This window comes from Scyliorhinus torazame, chromosome 18, assembly GCF_047496885.1.
Source record: "Scyliorhinus torazame isolate Kashiwa2021f chromosome 18, sScyTor2.1, whole genome shotgun sequence".
Classification (NCBI taxonomy): Eukaryota; Metazoa; Chordata; class Chondrichthyes; order Carcharhiniformes; family Scyliorhinidae; genus Scyliorhinus; species Scyliorhinus torazame.
Genome location: NC_092724.1, coordinates 67,679,804 through 67,699,385, shown reverse-complemented (window position 1 = coordinate 67,699,385; position 19,582 = coordinate 67,679,804). Strand labels below are relative to the sequence as shown.

Here is a 19,582-nt window from a genome sequence, read left to right as displayed (position 1 = left end):
TATCTTGAAATCATATGAGCATTCTTTCTCCAGAGACTTTATAGATAGGAACCTGTCCTTTGGAAAGGTATGAGTGAGGAGTAAGAATATTGGGGCTCCATCGTACCATTATTTTGGTCCCTGAAAAACCTCTATTTTGTTGCTATTGGCAGCTGAAGAAACTCATAATGTAGACTTTTCTGACTGTTACCGGAGTTGTTCCATTTGATTTTATATACTCTGTTAATTGCTTAAATGCTCTGTTTTATCACCTTTGCTCTTGAGTCGCCAGGTATCTTTCTGATACCGCCACGTGGTTCAAGTCCGAGTAATGATCAATAATCCAATACACCGCTAAGTAAGATTTAAATCAAAGCACATTTATTATACACAGTAATCACTACTCATGCATAAATTCTACGTCTAAGCTACTTCTACGACTAACAGGCCAATACTTAACTCGGAACTGGCCCACCAGGTCAGGGAAACGAAATGGCCTTTTGTTCGGGTTCTGAGCCTGTGGGATTCGAAGTTGGTACAGATTGGTAGCTAGGAGTGCCTATCTCGTAGCGAGCATTGAAGTAAGACTTACTCGATTTCAGCGATGGCTGGACCGGTCACTGTCAAGGGTTGCTTCGCGTTGCTGAATGACCCGGTCAAGAAGAGAAGCAGAGGGCCGATTTGAACTTGGCCTCTATTCTTATAGTCCCCAGGGGCTTCCCGCCTTTCGGGGCGGACCCTGTACCTGGTTCCAAGTGATTGGACTTTGTCCCAATCGCTTGGTTCGATTTTCTCCGATGCTGGAGCGATTCCTTGATCGATGGGCGGTCTTGAGGTGGTCGTTCACCTCCCTTTGTGTCGGCTTCTGCTGGTGCCGACGAGTCTGGGTTGGCTTTATGTAACTAAATGTTGCTCATTGTTCCCGGGGATTGCTCATTAATATGCAGATGGCTGGTGTTTTGTTATGCTGATGGTTGCTGGTATCGATCTTGTCTGGCCTTTCCAGAGGTAAATACACACTCAACCCGCAGCTGCTTGTTTGTGTCCTGTTGGCTGACTTTCCCATCAGCCTTTGCCGTTCGCCATTTTAAATCGGGGGTTAGCCATTCTAAATCGGGAGTTAGCCATTTTAACTGGCTACAATACTTTTCAAAGAGGATGCAAAGAGATACTGACAAGTTAGGTGAGTGGCAGGAATAGTAAAATGTGGGAAAGTGCGAGCTTCTTCATTTTGCTCATAAGAATTGAAAAGTAGAATATTTTTTAAAAGGCGTGAATCTTGTAAATGCTATTTAGAGGAATTTGGATGGGCTTGTACAATGTACACAGAAATTAGCATGTAGGTACAGCAAGCAATTAGAAAGGCAAACAGAATGTTGGCCTTTATTGCAAGAAGGTTGAAAGCATGAATAAAAAAGTCTTGTGACAATTGTGCAGGGTTTTCCGAAGATCGCATGGAATACATTGTGAAATTTTGGCCTTCATGTTTCGGGAAACATGTAGTTGCACTGGAGGCAGTAAAATGAAAGGTCATAGGTGGACGCTTCAACCACTTCCTGCTTTGCCTTTCCCCCTCCCCACACTGCCTTTCCTTCCCTCTTTCCCCTCCACCTTTCCCCTTCTCCCCACACTGCCTTTCCCCCTCCCCACACTGCCTGTCCCCCTCCCCACACTGCCTTTCCCCCTCCCCACACAGCCTGTCCCCCTCCCCACACTGCCTTTCCCCCTCCCCACACTGCCTTTCCCCCTCCCCACACTGCCTTTCCCCTTCTCCCCACACTGCCTTTCCCCCTCTCCCCACACTGCCTTTCCCTTCTCCCCACACTGCCTTTCCCCCTCTCCCCACACTGCCTTTCCCCCTCTCCCCACACTGTCTTTCCCTTCTCCCCACACTGCCTTTCCCCTTCTCCCCACACTGCCTTTCCCCTTCTCCCCACACTGCCTTTCCCCTTCTCCCCACACTGCCTTTCCCCCTCCCCACACTGCCTTTCCCCCTCTCCCCACACTGTCTTTCCCTTCTCCCCACACTGCCTTTCCCCTTCTCCCCACACTGCCTTTCCCCTTCTCCCCACACTGCCTTTCCCCCTCTCCCCACACTGTCTTTCCCTTCTCCCCACACTGCTTTTCCCCTTCTCCCCACACTGCCTTTCCCCTTCTCCCCACACTGCCATTCCCCTTCACCCCACACTGCCTTTCCCCTTCTCCCCACACTGCCTTTCCCCTTCTCCCCACACTGCCTTTCCCCTTCTCCCCACACTGCCTTTCCCCCACCCCACACTGCCTTTCCCCCACCCCACACTGCCTTTCCCCTTCTCCCCACATTGCCTTTCCCCATCCCCACACTGCCTTTCCCCTTCTCCCCACACTGCCTTTGCCCCTCTCCCCACATTGCCTTTCCCTCTCTCCCCACACTGCCTTTCCCCTTCTCCCCACACTGCTTTTCCCCTTCTCCCCACACTGCCTTTCCCCTTCTCCCCCCACTGCCTTTCCCCTTCTCCCCACACTGCCTTTCCCCTTCTCCCCACACTGCCTTTCCCCTTCTCCCCACACTGCCTTTCCCCTTCTCCCCACACTGCCTTTCCCCTTCTCCCCACACTGCCTTTCCCCCTCCCCACACTGCCTTTCCCCTTCTCCCCACACTGATTTTCCCCTTCTCCCCACACTGCCTTTCCCCTTCTCCCCACACTGCCTTTCCCCTTCTCCCCACACTGCCTTTCCCCTTCTCCCCACACTGCCTTTCCTCTTCTCCCCACACTGCCTTTCCCCCTCCCCACACTGCCTTTCCCCCTCCCCACACTGCCTTTCCCCCTCCCCACACTGCCTTTCCCCCTCCCCACACTGCCTTTCCCCCTCCCCACACTGCCTTTCCCCCTCCCCACACTGCCTTTCCCCCTCCCCACACTGCCTTTCCCCCTCCCCACACTGCCTTTCCCCTCCCCACACTGCCTTTCCCCTCCCCACACTGCCTTTCCCCCTCCCCACACTGCCTTTCCCCCTCCCCACACTGCCTTTCCCCCTCCCCACACTGCTTTTCCCCCTCCCCACACTGCCTATCCCCCTCCCCGCACTGCCTTTCCCCCTCCCCGCACTGCCTTTCCCCGCCTCCCCACACTGCCGTTCCACTTCTCCCCGCGCTGCCTTTCCCCTTCTCACCACACTGCCTTTCGCCTTCCCCCCACACTGCCTTTCCCCTCCCCACACTGCCTTTCCCCTTCTCCCCACACTGCCTTTCCCCTTCTCCCCACACTGCCTTTCCCCCACCCCACACTACCTTTCCCCCTCCCAACACTGCCTTTCCCCCTCCCAACACTGCCTTTCCCCCTCCCCACACTGCCTTTCCCCCTCCCCACACTGCCTTTACCCCTCCCCACACTGCCTTTCCCCCTCCCCACAGTGCCTTCGCCCTTCTCCCCACACTGCTTTTGCCCTTCTCCCCACACTGCCTTTCCCCCTCTCCCCATGCTGCCTTTCCCCCTCCCCACACTGCCTATCCCCCTCCGCACACTGCCTTTCCCCCTCCCCACACTGCCTTTCCCCCTCCCCACACTGCCTTTCCCCCTCCCCACACTGCCTTTCCCCCTCCCCACACTGCCTTTCCCCCTCCCGACACTGCCTTTCCCCCTCCCGACACTGCCTTTCCCCCTCCCGACACTGCCTTTCCCCCTCCCCACACTGCCTTTCCCCCTCCCCACGCTGCCTTTCCCCCTCCCCACACTGCCTTTCCCCCTCCCCACACTGCCTTTCCCCCTCCCCACACTGCCATTGCCCTTCTCCCCACACTGCCTTTGCCCTTCTCCCCGCTGCGCCTTTGCCCTTCTCCCCGCTGCGCCTTTGCCCTTCTCCCCGCTGCGCCTTTGCCCTTCTCCCCGCTCTGCCTTCTCCCCGCTCCGCCTTTCCCGCTCCGCCTTTCCCGCTCCCCGCTCCGCCTTTCCCGCTCCGCCTTTCCCGCTCCCCGCTCCGCCTTTCCCGCTCCCCGCTCCGCCTTTTCCCCATCCCTGCTGCACCTTTCTCCCCCTCCCCGCTCCACCATTCCGGCTCCACCTTTCCCCCTCCCCACGCTGCCTTTCCCCCTCCCCACACTGCCTTTCCCCCTCCCCACACTGCCTTTCCCCCTCCCACACTGCCTTTCCCCCTCCCCACACTGCCTGTCCCCCTCCCCACACTGCCTTTCCCCCTCCCCACACTGCCTTCCCCCTCCCCACACTGCCTTTCCCCTTCTCCCCACACTGCCTTTCCCCTTCTCCCCACACTGCCTTTCCCCTTCTCCCCACACTGCCTTTCCCCTTCTCCCCACACTGCCTTTCCCCTTCTCCCCACACTGCCTTTCCCCTTCTCCCCACACTGCCTTTCCCCTTCTCCCCACACTGCCTTTCCCCTTCTCCCCACACTGCCTTTCCCCTTCTCCCCACACTGCCTTTCCCCTTCTCCCCACACTGCCTTTCCCCTTCTCCCCACACTGCCTTTCCCCTTCTCCCCACACTGCCTTTCCCCTTCCCCCCACACTGCCTTTCCCCCTCCCCACACTGCCTTTCCCCCTCCCCACACTGCCTTTCCCCCTCCCCATACTGCCTTTCCCCCTCCCCACACTGCCTTTCCCCCTCCCCACACTGCCTTTCCCCCTCCCCACACTGCCTTTCCCCCTCCCCACACTGCCGTTCCCCCTCCCCACACTGCCTTTCCCCCTCCCCACACTGCCTTTCCCCCTCCCCACACTGCCTATCCCCCTCCCCACACTGCCTTTCCCCCTCCCCGCACTGCCTTTCCCCGCCTCCCCACACTGCCGTTCCACTTCTCCCCGCACTGCCTGTCCCCTTCTCCCCACACTGCCTTTCCCCTTCTCCCCACACTGCCTTTCCCCTCCCCACACTGCCTTTCCCCTACCCACACTGCCTTTCCCCCTCCCCACACTGCCTTTCCCCCTCCCCACACTGCCTTTCCCCCTCCCCACACTGCCTTTCCCCCTCCCCACACTGCCTTTCCCCCTCCCCACACTGCCTTTCCCCCTCCCCACACTGCCTTTCCCCCTCCCCACACTGCCTTTCCCCCTCCCCACACTGCCTTTCCCCCTCCCCACACTGCCTTTACCCCTCCCCACAGTGCCTTCGCCCTTCTCCCCACACTGCTTTTGCCCTTCTCCCCACACTGCCTTTGCCCTTCTCCCCACACTGCCTTTCCCCATCCCCACACCGCCGTTGCCCTTCTCCCCACACTGCCTTTGCCCTTCTCCCCACACTGCCGTTGCCCTTCTCCCCACACTGCCTTTCCCCTTCTCCCCACACTGCCTTTCCCCTTCTCCCCACACTGCCTTTCCCCCACCCCACACTGCCTTTCCCCCTCCCCACACTGCCTTTCCCCCTCTCCCCACGCTGCCTTTCCCTCTCTCCCCACGCTGCCTTTCCCTCTCTCCCCACGCTACCTTTCCCTCTCTCCCCACGCTGCCTTTCCCCCTCCCCACACTGCCTTTCCCCCTCCCCACACTGCCTTTCCCCCTCCCCACACTGCCTTTCCCCCTCCCCACACTTCCTTTCCCCCTCCCCACACTGCCTTTCCCCCTCCCCACACTGCCTATCCCCCTCCCCACACTGCCTTTCCCCCTCCCCGCACTGCCTTTCCCCGCCTCCCCACACTGCCGTTCCACTTCTCCCCGCACTGCCTGTCCCCTTCTCCCCGCACTGCCTGTCCCCTTCTCCCCACACTGCCTTTCCCCTTCTCCCCACACTGCCTTTCCCCTCCCCACACTGCCTTTCCCCCTCCCCACACTGCCTTTCCCCCTCCCCACACTGCCTTTCCCCCTCCCCACACTGCCTTTCCCCCTCCCCACACTGCCTTTCCCCCTCCCCACAGTGCCTTCGCCCTTCTCCCCACACTGCTTTTGCCCTTCTCCCCACACTGCCTTTGCCCTTCTCCCCACACTGCCTTTCCCCATCCCCACACCGCCGTTGCCCTTCTCCCCACACTGCCTTTGCCCTTCTCCCCACACTGCCGTTGCCCTTCTCCCCACACTGCCTTTCCCCCTCCCCACACTTCCTTTCCCCCTCCCCACACTGCCTTTCCCCCTCCCCACACTGCCTTTCCCCCTCCCCACACTGCCTATCCCCCTCCCCACACTGCCTTTCCCCCTCCCCGCACTGCCTTTCCCCGCCTCCCCACACTGCCGTTCCACTTCTCCCCGCACTGCCTGTCCCCTTCTCCCCACACTGCCTTTCCCCTTCTCCCCACACTGCCTTTCCCCTCCCCACACTGCCTTTCCCCTCCCCACACTGCCTTTCCCCTTCTCCCCACACTGCCTTTCCCCTTCTCCCCACACTGCCTTTCCCCCACCCCACACTACCTTTCCCCCTCCCAACACTGCCTTTCCCCCTCCCAACACTGCCTTTCCCCCTCCCCACACTGCCTTTCCCCCTCCCCACACTGCCTTTCCCCCTCCCCACACTGCCTTTCCCCGTCCCCACACTGCCTTTCCCCCTCCCCACAGTGCCTTCGCCCTTCTCCCCACACTGCTTTTGCCCTTCTCCCCACACTGCCTTTCCCCCTCTCCCCACGCTGCCTATCCCCCTCCCCACACTGCCTATCCCCCTCCGCACACTGCCTTTCCCCCTCCCCACACTGCCTTTCCCCCTCCCCACACTGCCTTTCCCCCTCCCCACATTGCCTTTCCCCTTCTCCCAACACTGCCTTTCCCCCTCCCCACACTGCCTTTCCCCCTCCCCACACTGCCTTTCCCCCTCCCCACACTGCCTTTCCCCCTCCCCACACTGCCTTTCCCCCTCCCCACACTGCCTTTCCCCCTCCCGACACTGCCTTTCCCCCTTCCGACACTGCCTTTCCCCCTCCCCACACTGCCTTTCCCCCTCCCCACACTGCCTTTCCCCCTCCCCACGCTGCCTTTCCCCCCCCCACACTGCCTTTCCCCCTCCCCACACTGCCTTTCCCCCTCCCCACACTGCCATTGCCCTTCTCCCCACACTGCCTTTGCCCTTCTCCCCGCTGCGCCTTTGCCCTTCTCCCCGCTGCGCCTTTGCCCTTCTCCCCGCTCTGCCTTCTCCCCGCTCCGCCTTTCCCGCTCCCCGCTCCGCCTTTCCCGCTCCCCGCTCCGCCTTTCCCGCTCCCCGCTCCGCCTTTCCCGCTCCCCGCTCCGCCTTTCCCGCTCCCCGCTCCGCCTTTTCCCCATCCCTGCTGCACCTTTCTCCCCCTCCCCGCTCCACCATTCCGGCTCCACCTTTCCCCCTCCCCACGCTGCCTTTCCCCCTCCCCACACTGCCTTTCCCCCTCCCCACACTGCCTTTCCCCCTCCCCACACTGCCTTTCCCCTTCCCCACACTGCCTTTCCCCCTCCCCACACTGCCTTTCCCCCTCCCCACACTGCCTTTCACGTTCTCCCTACACTGCCTTTCCCCCTCCCCACACTGCCTTTCCCCCTCCCCACACTGCCTTTCCCCCTCCCTACACTGCCTTTCCCCCTCCCCACACTGCCTTTCCCCCTCCCCACACTGCCTTTCCCCCTCCCCAAACTGCCTTTCCCCCTCCCCACACTGCCTTTCCCCCTCCCCACACTGCCTTTCCCCCTCCCCACACTGCCATTCCCCCTCCCCACACTGCCATTCCCCCTCCCCACACTGCTTTTCCCCTTCTCCCCACACTGCCTTTCCCCTTCTCCCCACACTGCCTTTCCCCTTCTCCCCACACTGCCTTTCCCCTTCTCCCCACACTGCCTTTCCCCTTCTCCCCACACTGCCTTTCCCCTTCTCCCCACACTGCCTTTCCCCTTCTCCCCACACTGCCTTCCCCCTTCTCCCCACACTGCCTTCCCCCTTCTCCCCACACTGCCTTCCCCCTTCTCCCCACACTGCCTTTCCCCTTCTCCCCACGCTGCCTTTCCCCTTCTCCCCACACTTCCTTTCCCCTTCTCCCCACACTTCCTTTCCCCTTCTCCCCACACTTCCTTTCCCCTTCTCCCCACACTTCCTTTCCCCTTCTCCCCACACTGCCTTTGCCCTTTTCCCCGCTGCGCCTTTGCCCTACTCCCCGCTGCGCCTTTCCCCTTCTCCCCGCTCTGCCTTCTCCCCGCTCCGCCGTTCCCGCTCCCCGCTCCGCCGTTCCCCCTCCCCACTCCGCCGTTCCCCCTCCCCGCTCCGCCGTTCCCCCTCCCCGCTCCGCCGTTCCCCCTCCCCGCTCCGCCGTTCCCCCTCCCCGCTCCGCCGTTCCCCCTCCCCGCTCGGCCGTTCCCCCTCCCCGCTCGGCCGTTCTGCCTCCCCGCTCGGCCGTTCCCCCTTCCCGCTCCGCCTTTCCCCTTCTCCCCGCTCTGCCTTCTCCCCGCTCCGCCTTTCCCGCTCCCCGCTCCGCCTTTCCCCCTCCCCGCTCCGCCTTTCCCCCTCCCCGCTCCGCCGTTCCCCCTCCCCGCTCCGCCGTTCCCCCTCCCCGCTCCGCCGTTCCCCCTCCCCGCTCCGCCGTTCCCCCTCCCCGCTCCGCCGTTCCCCCTCCCCGCTCCGCCGTTCCCCCTCCCCGCTCCGCCGTTCCCCCTCCCCGCTCCGCCGTACCCCCTTCCCGCTCCGCCGTTCCCCCTCCCCGCTCGGCCGTTCTCCCTCCCCGCCATTTTCCTCTCCCTGCTCCGCCTTGCCCACCCCGCCATTTTCTCCTGTGTCCCCGCCATTTCCCTCTGCCCACCCCACCTTTTGCCCTGTCTGCCCCCATTGCCTCTGTCTACCCGGCCATTGCCTCTGCCCACCCTGCCACTTCTCCTGCCCACCCCTCCATTTCCCCTGCCATTTCCCCTGCCCACCCCTCCATTTCCCCCGCCCATCCCTCCATTTCCCCTGCCCACCCCTCCATTTCCCCCTGCACACCCCTCCATTTCCCCCAGGTTCCCCATCATTTCCCCCTGCCCATCCAACCATTTCCCCTGCCCGCCCCGCCATTTACCTCTGCCCGACCCACCATTTCCACCTGCCTGCCCCGCCCTTTTCCTCATCCTCGCCCCTGCCATTTCTCTCACCCCCCTCCTGCCTGTCGAGCACTAATTTGGAAGGCGACAACACAATCAAGGGCTTTCAAAAGGAAAAGTAGTTTGCAAGGATGGTGGGGTCGATGGTTGGTTTTCTGCGGAGAGATGATAGTGGCACGAAGTTGGGTAATCAGTTTAGTGGGAAGGGGATCTAGGGAAAAGAGCTGGGTCTCATGAGCAAGATGAGCTCAGAGGGGGTATAAATGGGGAAACTCCTGAAAGATGCCAGTGCAAGGCTAGGACAGGAAGGAGTGTTGAATAAAGATTGGCCAGGTAGGCTTGTGGAAGGGAGGGACACAGCAACAGCAGCTAATTGGATTGTCTTAATGATAATTATAAAGAAGTCCTTGACCTTGGAGGTGACACTGGAGTGAACGGCAGAAGAGGGATTTAGGAAGGTGGTTTGTAGTAGAGAGAAGATGCCGGGGGTCACACTTGCATTCCAGGATGATCAGATTAGCAGAGGAACGCAGGATTCGTTGGTGTTTTAAGAGGCCCTGCCAGACCTGGACCAGTTACCATCATTTCCCTTCAAAACTGCGTTCCTTGAATTTAAGGGAGTGGAGATGGGGGCCATACTGGGGTAATGCCCAGGGTAAGTGAGAGTAATGCATCAGAGCTGAAGGGGAGAGGGTATAGTTGAGCAAATCAGTAGCTGTAGAACTGTTGTGAACTGGAGTGGCACGTTAGCACAGTGGTTAGCACTTGCTTCATAGCACCAGGGTCCCAGGTTCGGTTCCCGCTTGGGTCATTGTCTGTGTGGAGTCTGCACGTTCTCCCCGTGTCTGCGTGGGTTTCCTCCGGGTGCTCCGGTTTCCTCCCACAAGTCCCGAAATGAATGAAATGAAATGAAAATCGCTTATTGTCACAAGTAGGCTCCAAATGAAGTTACTGTGAAAAGCCCCTAGTCGCAACATTCCGGCGCCTGTTCAGGGAGGCTGGTACGGGAATTGAACCGTGCTGCTGGCCTGCCTTGGTCTGCTTTCAAAGCCAGCAATTTAGTCCTGTGCTAAACCAGCCCCAAGATGTGCTTGTTAGGTGAATTGGGCATTCTGAATTCTCCCTCTATGTACCCGAATAGGCACTGGAATGTGGTGATAGGGGATTTTCCCAGTAACTTCATTGCAGTGTTAATATAAGCCTACTTGTGACAATAATAAAGATTATCATTATCAACAGAAGGCCAAGAGCTGTGAATTTGAAAATGCAATTGTAAGTGAATTGGGGATTGCTTTTCCAGGGATGTACACAGAATGAAGTACGGTTGTGGTGAGGAAGGGGGATGTGAGCGTGAGTGATACAAGAAAGTGATCAGAGATGGCTATATCCATGATAGGAACAACAAAACACGAGATGTCAAGGTCAAGGAATAGCTGTGGACATGGATTGTAGAGTATACATGGAGGGAGGCATTTCGGGAGGATAAGAGGGCAGTGAACTCCGAGACCATGATGAGCAGAGGGTGAAATCACCAAAATTGACTCGCATTGAGGACTGGCCCCTGACAATGTTAAGCGGAGGGCTCAGCAAGCTCCATTTAGCCATTGCAGAAGCTAGTGCCTGGCTTGGTGATTATTTTTCTCTTCCTCCAACCTCCTGCCCCTGCATTCCCTTCACGCTGCCCCTTCCTTCCACCTGCCCCCTCCCCCAGCTGTGGTGCAGGACTTCTGGTACACCCTTGCTTCCTGCCAGCTGGGCATGGAGTGGTATCGCAGTTGGTGGACAAGATGGATTCCACTGAACATTCTTTCCCATCTTTGCTCTTGGGGAGATTGAGCATCATACATGATTTTTTTATATATAAACCAGACCCTGGAAGGTACAGTAGGATTGACCATGTGTTCTTTGCACTGTATCTACAGCCCTCAAATTCAGATCCTTTTGCTGCTTCTGGCTCGGGACAGTTTGGAGGGCAAGGATTCACTGATGACCCTTTTCAAAGTAAACGGGATACACCAGCACTGCCCCCAAAGAAAAGTGTACCCCCACGGCCTAAAGCACCCCCTAGTGGTAAGTTGAATTGCCTCATGGGTAAGTATGCATTTGAATAATTCCCTAGTATTAACATTAGTAGCTTGATTTTATTTTCACCATTTGCTATGTTTGTTTAGCTGTTTAATGTGCTTTTATTTCAATAAATACTAGCAGAGATCCGCAAAACATTTGCAGTGCAATTAGTATCTTTATTGCAATAGTCACTTCTTTAAATATTCATCCTTCTTATACCATCATTTTCATGTCATACCCGTCCCATTCCTTTCATCCCTCTTATCATCTCCATTCCCACCCTTTATTCTTATCCTGTTCCTGCCCATCCTCCCGCTGCCACTGCTGTCCCCTCCTGCACATCTGCGGAATGTTTTCTGTCTGCTGAGGTGGTTTTGCAAATACATGTTGTCCTCCACCTTTGGGAAGACAGTTGGTTAATTACATATTTTACAATTTTGTTGTGACATTTGCTTTCTGAATGTACCCAGGCATCACCCCCCCCCCCCCTTCCAAATACGCCAACAGGCACATAACACCCCCTTTAACCTGGCCAATCAAAACTGTCTGAACAGACTAATACATAGTATTATTATTAGATTGATTAGATAGGATATGAGAATACCATAAATCAACAAAAAGCAGAAATTCAAGAACAGTCATTTATTTTCTGTTCAATTATATTTGTTTATGCTCCTGCTTCTTCTAACCAGTTTGACGTGAGTGCCTTGTTGACTCTAGCGTAATTCTGTGCAGGGCAATATGATAGGATGCATGTTTCCAGCGGTGATTCCTCCTAGGGCGACTGCGTATCTCATGCTGAGTGAGATGAACACTTGGTCCAAAGAGAGAACATTTGTATAGCACTTCATTACATGTTTGAAATGTCCCAAGTTTCAGTTACGTGGAGAAATTAGAGGAACTAAGAGAGAAAGTTGATGGCAGATTTAACGGATGCTTATGGAGTGTAATTAAGGAGTTATTGTTTCCGATGGCAGTGGGTTTGGGAACCAGTGAATACAAATTTAAGGTAATTAGCAAAAGAACCAGAGGCTCAATGAGAACTCTTTTTCACAAAACAAATCGTTATGATCTACAATACACTATTTGAAAAGGTGCTCAAGGCAGATTCACTAATAACCTTTAAAAGGTAATTGGATAAATACTTTAAGGGAAACACTTTACATCCAGGAGCTGGTGCAGACTCGGGGGGCCGAATGGCCTCATTCCGCACTGTAAATTCAATGATAATCTATGATTAATCTAGGACAAAGGTTCGGCACAACATCGTGGGCCGAAGGGCCTGTTCTGTGCTGTATTTTCTATGTTCTATGTTCTATGGCTGTGGGGAAAGGACAGGAAAATGAGACTGCATAGCTCTTTCAAAGAGCAAGTACACACACAGGATGGTTTGAATTACTGCTACCATGCAGTGTCATCCTGTAATTCTGTGAAGTATCTTTGAATAAGATTAGAACTCACATGTACCGGTAAGGTTCATTGAATTATGCGGTGCAGTAAATGAAGTACAGCATATAGAGGGTGGAATTCACCTTAAAAACTTTGGTCATTGGTAAGATTTTAAAGTCCATTATTAAAGATGAGATCACGGAGTACTTGGAAGTGCATGATAAAATAGGACTGAGTCAGCACGGCTTTGTCAAAGGGAGGTCATGTCTGACAAATCTGTTCGAGTTCTTTGAGGAGGTAACAAGGAAGTTAGACAAAGGAGAACCAGTGGACATGATTTATTTAGATTTTCAGAAGGCCTTTGTCAAAGTGCAGCATTGGAGACTTAAATAAGTTAAGAGCCCATGGTGTTCAGGCATGGATAGAGGATTGACTGACTGGCAGAAGGCAGAGTGGGGATAAAGGGGTCTATTTCAGGATGGCAGCCGGTGACTAGCGGTGTGCTTCAGGGGTCTATGTTGGGACCACAACTTTTCACAATACACATTAATGATCTGGAAGAAGGAACTGAAGGACCTGTTGCTACGTAGGCAGATGATACAAAGATCTGTAGAGGGTCAGGTAGTATTGAGGAAGCAGGGGGGCTGCAGAAGGATTTGGACAGGCTAGGAGAGTTGGCAAAGAAGTGGCAGATGGAATATAATGTGGAAAAGTATGAGGTTACGCACTTTGGAAGGAGGAATGGAGGCATATAATATTTTCTAAATGGTGAAATGCTTCGGAAATCAGAAGCACAAAAAGAGATTTAGGTGTCCTTGTTCACTATTCTCTTAAGGTTAATGTGCTGGTTCAGTCGGCTGTTAGGAAGGCAAACACAATGTTAGCATTCATGGCGAGAGGGCTAGAATACAAGACCAGGGATATACTTCTGAGGCTGTATAAGGCTCTGGTCAGACCCCATGTGGAGTATTTTGAGCAGTTTTGGGCCCCATATCTAAGGAAGGATGTGCTGGCCTTGGAAAGTGTCCAAAGGGGGTTAACAAGAATGATCCCTGGAATGAACAGCTTTCTTATGAGGAATGGTTGAGGACTCTGGGTTTGTACTCGTTGGAGTTTAGAAGAATATGGGGGATCTTATTGAAGCTTCCTGCGAGGCCTCGATAGAATGGACGTGGAGAGGATGCTTCCACTTGTAGGAAAAACTAGAAGCAGAGGACACAATCTCAGACGATCCTTTAAAACAGAGATGAGGAATTTCTTCAGCCAGAGGGTGGTGAATCTATGGAACTCTTTGCTGCAGAAGGCTGTGGAGGCCAAATTACTGAGTATCTTTAAGACAGAGATAGATAGGTTCTTGATTAATAAGGGGATCCGGGGTTATGGGGATGAGAAAAATATCAGCCACGATTGAATGATGGAGCAGACTCGATGGGCCGAGTGGCCTAGTTTTCCTCCTATGTATTATGGTCTTTAGTGTGCCTCCGGCGGGAAATTAGGTGCACTTCCTGCTGGGTGGATCGATGCGATCTAGATTGCAATCCACCCACCTTTGAATTTTTTTTGGAGCCGTGATGATTTGTGCCATGAGACCCAAAGAAACTGGGAAGGCAGGATAAAGGGCGCCCTGATCTCAATAATGCTGCAGCAGAATAATGCTACAGTCCACTCCGCCCACAATCGCTTGCAAGGCCACCCCCCAAAAAAGTTAGCCAAAGGCCCCCCTTCAGGCCCCGTCTTCCTTCAGCCCCGGCTATTGGGAGTGCCACCCTGGCACTGCCCCCAGCACCCTGGAAGTGGCAACCTGTCACTGCCAGGTTGTCCGGGGCAGCACTCAGACAGAGCACCTGGTCTTTCTAGGAAGGATTTCAGAACAGAGGAAACCCTAGAAGAAAAAAACTGTGGGTAGAAACAACATCTCTTTCTAGGAAGCACTTCAGAACAAAGAAAAGCCTCTGTGAAAAAGCTGCGGTTAAAACAACACCTGCTCAAAAGAGGAGGTACTTCAGAGTTAAGGGACTGTGATGAGCTATAAAAACAAACAATGACAGATCCAGGCTATTTCAAAGGAGGCTTTGGCTTTGTTTGTTTTTATAGCTCATCAAGTGTGTAAAAGGGAAGGGAGTGTGAAATTGAATGTAAATATTGCAGTTCAAAGCTTTTAGGCTTCTCATCAAGCCCAGGGGCTTGAAAAGGGTCACGGGAAATGAAATTTCCAAGGCTGTAGAGGGAAGACTTACCACACAACCCCCATTCCGGGAATAACCCCTGATCTGAGCCACACAAAGCCCCCTGATACCCACCTCCCATGAAGGTCCCCCGTCGACACACTGGAGGTTAGTTTAGAGAGGGTACTCACCCCCTCGGTGTCCCTGGTGCAGGGTCCCTGTTTTTAGGGACCAGTAGTGATTTGCGCCCAGGTGACATCCGGGAATGGGGGGTTGGGGGCATGGGTGAACACCGAGAGGCCGCTGCATTCAACTTTAATTTCACTAATGAGATCAAAATGATTGCAAGATGCTTTTGCCCTTCCTGGGCAAGATCCTGATTACGCCAGCTGGAGTGGGCTGAGAGAATGGGATACTGATTTGCGTCCAGCGCAAATCCCATTTTGGGACTCTCCACAGTTCTGCCGACATAGCAGGAGTTGCGATGGCCGCAACACAGCTGGAGGATCCTCCCATAAACTCCACAATTGATGCACAAGTGAGAAAAGACAAGGGCAAGCACAAAATCACAGTATTGGAACAGGAGTAGGCCATTCAACTCCTCAAGCCTGCCCTGCCATTAAATTATATCACGACTGATCAATATTTCAACTCCATCCATCCACCTTCGTTAAATATCCCTTAATAAAAATCTAGCAATCTCAGTTTTGAAAGTTTTAATTGCCTACAACACTTTTTTGGGGGTGGGGTGTTCCAGATTCCCACTACCTCTTGTGCGAACAAGTGCTTCCAAATGGCATAAATGGCCCTGAATGTCTTCACTCTCATTTTAATCTTTAATCTAATTTTCAGTCTTTTGTTCTGGAATCCTTTAGCAAGGAAAATAGTTTCTCTGTATGTACCCCATCAAGTCCATTAATTCTACTTTGAATAGAATTAATAGACGGTGACAGATGTAAACTATTACTGAAGGCATTCATCAGACTGCCTAGCCAAGTAAAAGCCTTTGTCTGTGGGATGAACTGGGGAAAAGTAAGGGATCAGCTATGTTAGTTGGAGATTTGAATTTAGCAATATTAATTAGTACTATAATTTATTTATTGGTAAAACATAGACAGGATTTCTGGAGTAATTGAATAGAGATTTATTTGTAAAAGAGCCAATGAGGGGCAAAAATAGCCTCGACTCAATAGGGGTGCCTAAATCTCAACACAAAGGTGCTTAAGTACCAGTAATCAGAATGTGATCACATTTGGCACCACGAATTGGAAAGGTTACTAAAACCAAAAAAATAGACCAAATTCAGCAGACATGCTTAAGACGTTTTGTCATTGTGACCCTAGAAAGTTTCAACATGTATCGGAGAGTAGTGAAAGAATTGTGCATTCCCTTCAAGAAGTTGATGCTCGTGCACATATGCACAGTTTATGCACATTCTTAAAAACTTGCTGTTTCCTTGAAGAGCTTTTTTAACTGCCCAAGTTTTAGTTACACCAGAGTAAGAAGGCTGAAATGCACAAAAGCTGACATTGAATGACTGTAGTTGAGTGGCACTGGTAAGAGGTTATAAGCTTCACCATTTTTTTTCAAAGGTTCTTTTCAAAAGCTTGCCAGCCTTGCCAATAGTTGATTGGTTTTGTACATAGAAGATACTTGGAGAGTTGGCATAGAATGTCACATGGAAGATGTGAGGGGACTGAAGGGGTATTGGGAGATATGAGGCAGCGTGGAAGGCGATGGAGGATATGGAGTGGACATGGGAGGTATGAGAGAGTCATTTGAGGAATGGGGAGTGAGATTTTGAGGACCTGACATTCTTCCTTACAACTGGGCTGATCAACCGGTAAACCAAGGTGGATGTTCCAGCCTTCTGGCCTTGCCATCCACCCGCCTCCGTTGCTGCATCAGACCTGTCTGTGGAGGCAGCGGACCTGACTCCATCCCACGCCACCTACCCTTCCATGGAGCAAAAATACGGTGGGCAGAGACCTCCTTAATTGAGACAGGCTATTATTGAATCTGCGTTCACCACCTGTTCAAGCAGTGCAATCCAGATCACAACATTCTCCTGCCTCACACCCTTTGGCAATGAACTGACCACTTTACATCAATATCTCATCGTGCTACTGCTTTGTTATCTTTGGCTGTATGCTGTAAATTGACCGACAAAAGTCAATGCTTTTTTAAAGTCATGATAAATTAGCTGCTACAAGCGGAAGATTGTGAGCAATGAAATCTGAGAGTGTTGGTGTCAAATGGTACTGAATATGAAAGTTTCAGTTTGGAGACTCATGATCGCAAGGAAACACAACTCGCGTTCTTCAGATTTTCAGAAAGTAAAATATAGCAAATACTTGTTATAGAATGGTTACAGCACAGAAGTAAAGCCATTCGACCTGTCATGGACAATTCATCTAGTCCCACTCCCCTGCCTTTTCCCCGCAGCCCTGTAAATTATTCTCTTCAGACAATTGTCTAATCCTCTTCTGAATTCTTTGAAACCTAAAGATAAACAACTTAAGCTATACATACTCCCGTTGTCCAGTTGGCAGTCTTAAGGCATTTTATTTTATTTTATTTTGTGATGATATCAATCCCCTTGTCTCCCAACGTTCCTAGGCTTCTGCTATCGCTGCTCTGAGATAGTCATTAAGAGCCTGTGGTTTTTCTGAGCTAATCATTAGTTTCTTCCGGTGGGATGCCAATAAGTGTGGCTGAGGTGAGCAAGATGAATTGTCAAATATTGCGCTCTGCCCGTTTCCAAATACTACCATGCTGTCACAGCAACAGAAAGCTTCATTACCTGTTACATTCTCATCAATTGTCTCGAATGTACTCAGTGTTTTGCAATGATCTTAGATCCTGCTATTGTTAGAAATTGTGTTCCTTTTTCAAATCTTGTTTGGGGTTGAGAACGGAAATGGGCATAGAATGGCATTGCTAAAACGAAATTGGAAAAGGGATGTGAAAGGGGAAACCTCGTGTTTGTGTGTGAATTAGAATGTGCTTCCCAAAGAAAAATACAAAACAGTCACAAATGCTTTGCGTAACTGCTTCTAAACACTTTGCTACATGAATCGAGTGCTGTGTTCTCATACTTAAACTATTCTTTCGCAATGTTGTGTTCAATGCCCTCTTATAGAACTTTTTGAATCTGAGAATTTTGAAATGATGAGAAGAATTCTCAATACAGGAAAGCAATTTCAGTTGGCATTGGAAGAACGACATTTCTTGTTTGTTGCGACCATTCATTTGGGCAGGACGTGAAACCCGTCAAAATACTTTCTTTATTCTTTCATGGGATATGGACATCATTGATTAGGCCAGAATTTTTGTTGCCCGCCTCTAATTGCCTTTGAGAATTTGATGGTGAGTGGCCTTCTTGAACCACTGCAGTCCATGTTCTCTGGCTGCACCTCCAACGCTGTTAGGGAAGGAGTTCCTGAATTTTGGCCCAGCTACAGTGAAGAAACGGCGATATAGTCCCAAGTCAGGATGTTGCAAGGCTTTGAGGGGAAATTGCAGGTGGTGGTGTTCCCATTCATCTGCTGCCGTTGTCTGTCTAGGTGGTTGAATTCATATGTTTGGAAGGTGCTATTGAAGAAGTTTTGGTGAGTTGCTACAGTGCAACACGGGAACACACTGCTTCCACTTTGTATCGGTGGTGGAGGAAGTGGATGCAGAAGATAGTGGATGCAGAAGATAGTGGATGGGGTGCCAATCAAGCACTGCTTTGTCCTGGATGTTGTTAAGCTTCTTTTAAAAAAAAAAAATTTAGAGTACCCAATTCATATTTTCCAATTAAGGGGCAATTTAGCATGGCCAATCCACTAACCTGCACATCTTTGGGTTGTGGGGGTGAAACCCACGCAAACACGGGGAGAATGTGCAAACTCCACACGGACAGTGACCCAGAGCTGGGATCGAAACTGGGACCTCGGCGCCGTGAGGCAGCAGGGCTAACCCACTGTGCCACCGTGCTGCCCATTGTTAAGCTTCTTGAGTATTGTTGGAGCTTCACTCATCCAGGCAAATGAAGAGTATTCTATCACACTCTGTAGAGAAGCTTTGGGGAGTTAGGAGGCGAGTTATTGCCTGCAGAATACTCAACCTCTGACCTCTTGTAGCCACAAGACTATATGGCTAGTCCAGTTCAGTTCTGGTCAGTGGTAACCCCCAGGATTTCTATAGTGGGGCATTCAGCAATGAATATTGTGGGGAGATGTTTGGATTCCCTCTTTTTGGAGATAGAATTCCTATAGTGTAGATGGAGGCCATTTGGCCCATCGAGTCTGAAAGCGCACCCTTACCTAGACCCACTACGCCTCCCTACCCTCGTAACCCTACCTAACCCGCAGATCCCATGGACACCAAGGGGAAATTTAGCATGGCCAATCCACCGAGCCTGCACATTTTTGGACTGGGTGGAAACCGACCGGAGCACCCGGAGAAAAAACATGCAGATATAGGGAGAAAGTGCAAACTCCACACAGACAGTCGCCCAAGGCTGGAATTGAAACCGGGTTATGAGGCAGCAGTGCTAACCACTGTGCCTTGGTCATTGCTTATCGTTTGTGTGGTGCAAATGTTACTTGCCACATATCAGCCCAAGCCTGAATGTTATTCAGGTCTTTCTGCATATGGGGATGAACTGCATCAGCATCTGAGGACTCGCGAATGGTGCTGAACATTGTGCAATCATCAGTGAACATTCTCACTTCTGACTTTATGACAGAGGGAAGTTCCTTGATGAAGCAATGAACCATTGCATGCTTTGTAGGAATACCCTGAGTGCTGTTCGGAAAGGAGTTCAAGGATTTTGACCCAGTAACAGTGAAGGAATGGTAATATATTTCCAAGTCAGGATGGTGTGTGACTAAGGGAAACTTGCAGGCGGTGGTGTTCCAGTTCATCTGCTGTCCTGAGGAACTTGCACTGTGGCAATGTCATTTGAAGCCCAGTAGTGCCAAATATACTTTTAATTATTGTTTTCATGGAAGTGAAGGATGCTGGTGTTGGGAATGGGCATGTTTATCATTCT

General features: G+C 52.5%; 1 protein-coding gene across 5 annotated transcripts in view; it reads left to right on the top strand.

Moving 5' to 3' along the window:
* eps15l1a (epidermal growth factor receptor pathway substrate 15-like 1a) overlaps positions 1-19,582 on the top strand; it is a 607,694-nt gene that overhangs the window by 430,817 nt on the left and 157,295 nt on the right. For 4 of the 5 annotated variants that reach the window (XM_072482837.1, XM_072482838.1, XM_072482839.1 and 1 more), the window contains one exon: positions 10,843-10,990. The exons of the other annotated variant lie outside the window; for it this stretch is intronic. In XM_072482837.1, the coding sequence (XP_072338938.1) occupies positions 10,843-10,990 (148 nt within the window). The remainder of the gene's footprint in view (positions 1-10,842; positions 10,991-19,582) is intronic. 5 annotated transcript variants of the gene reach the window in all.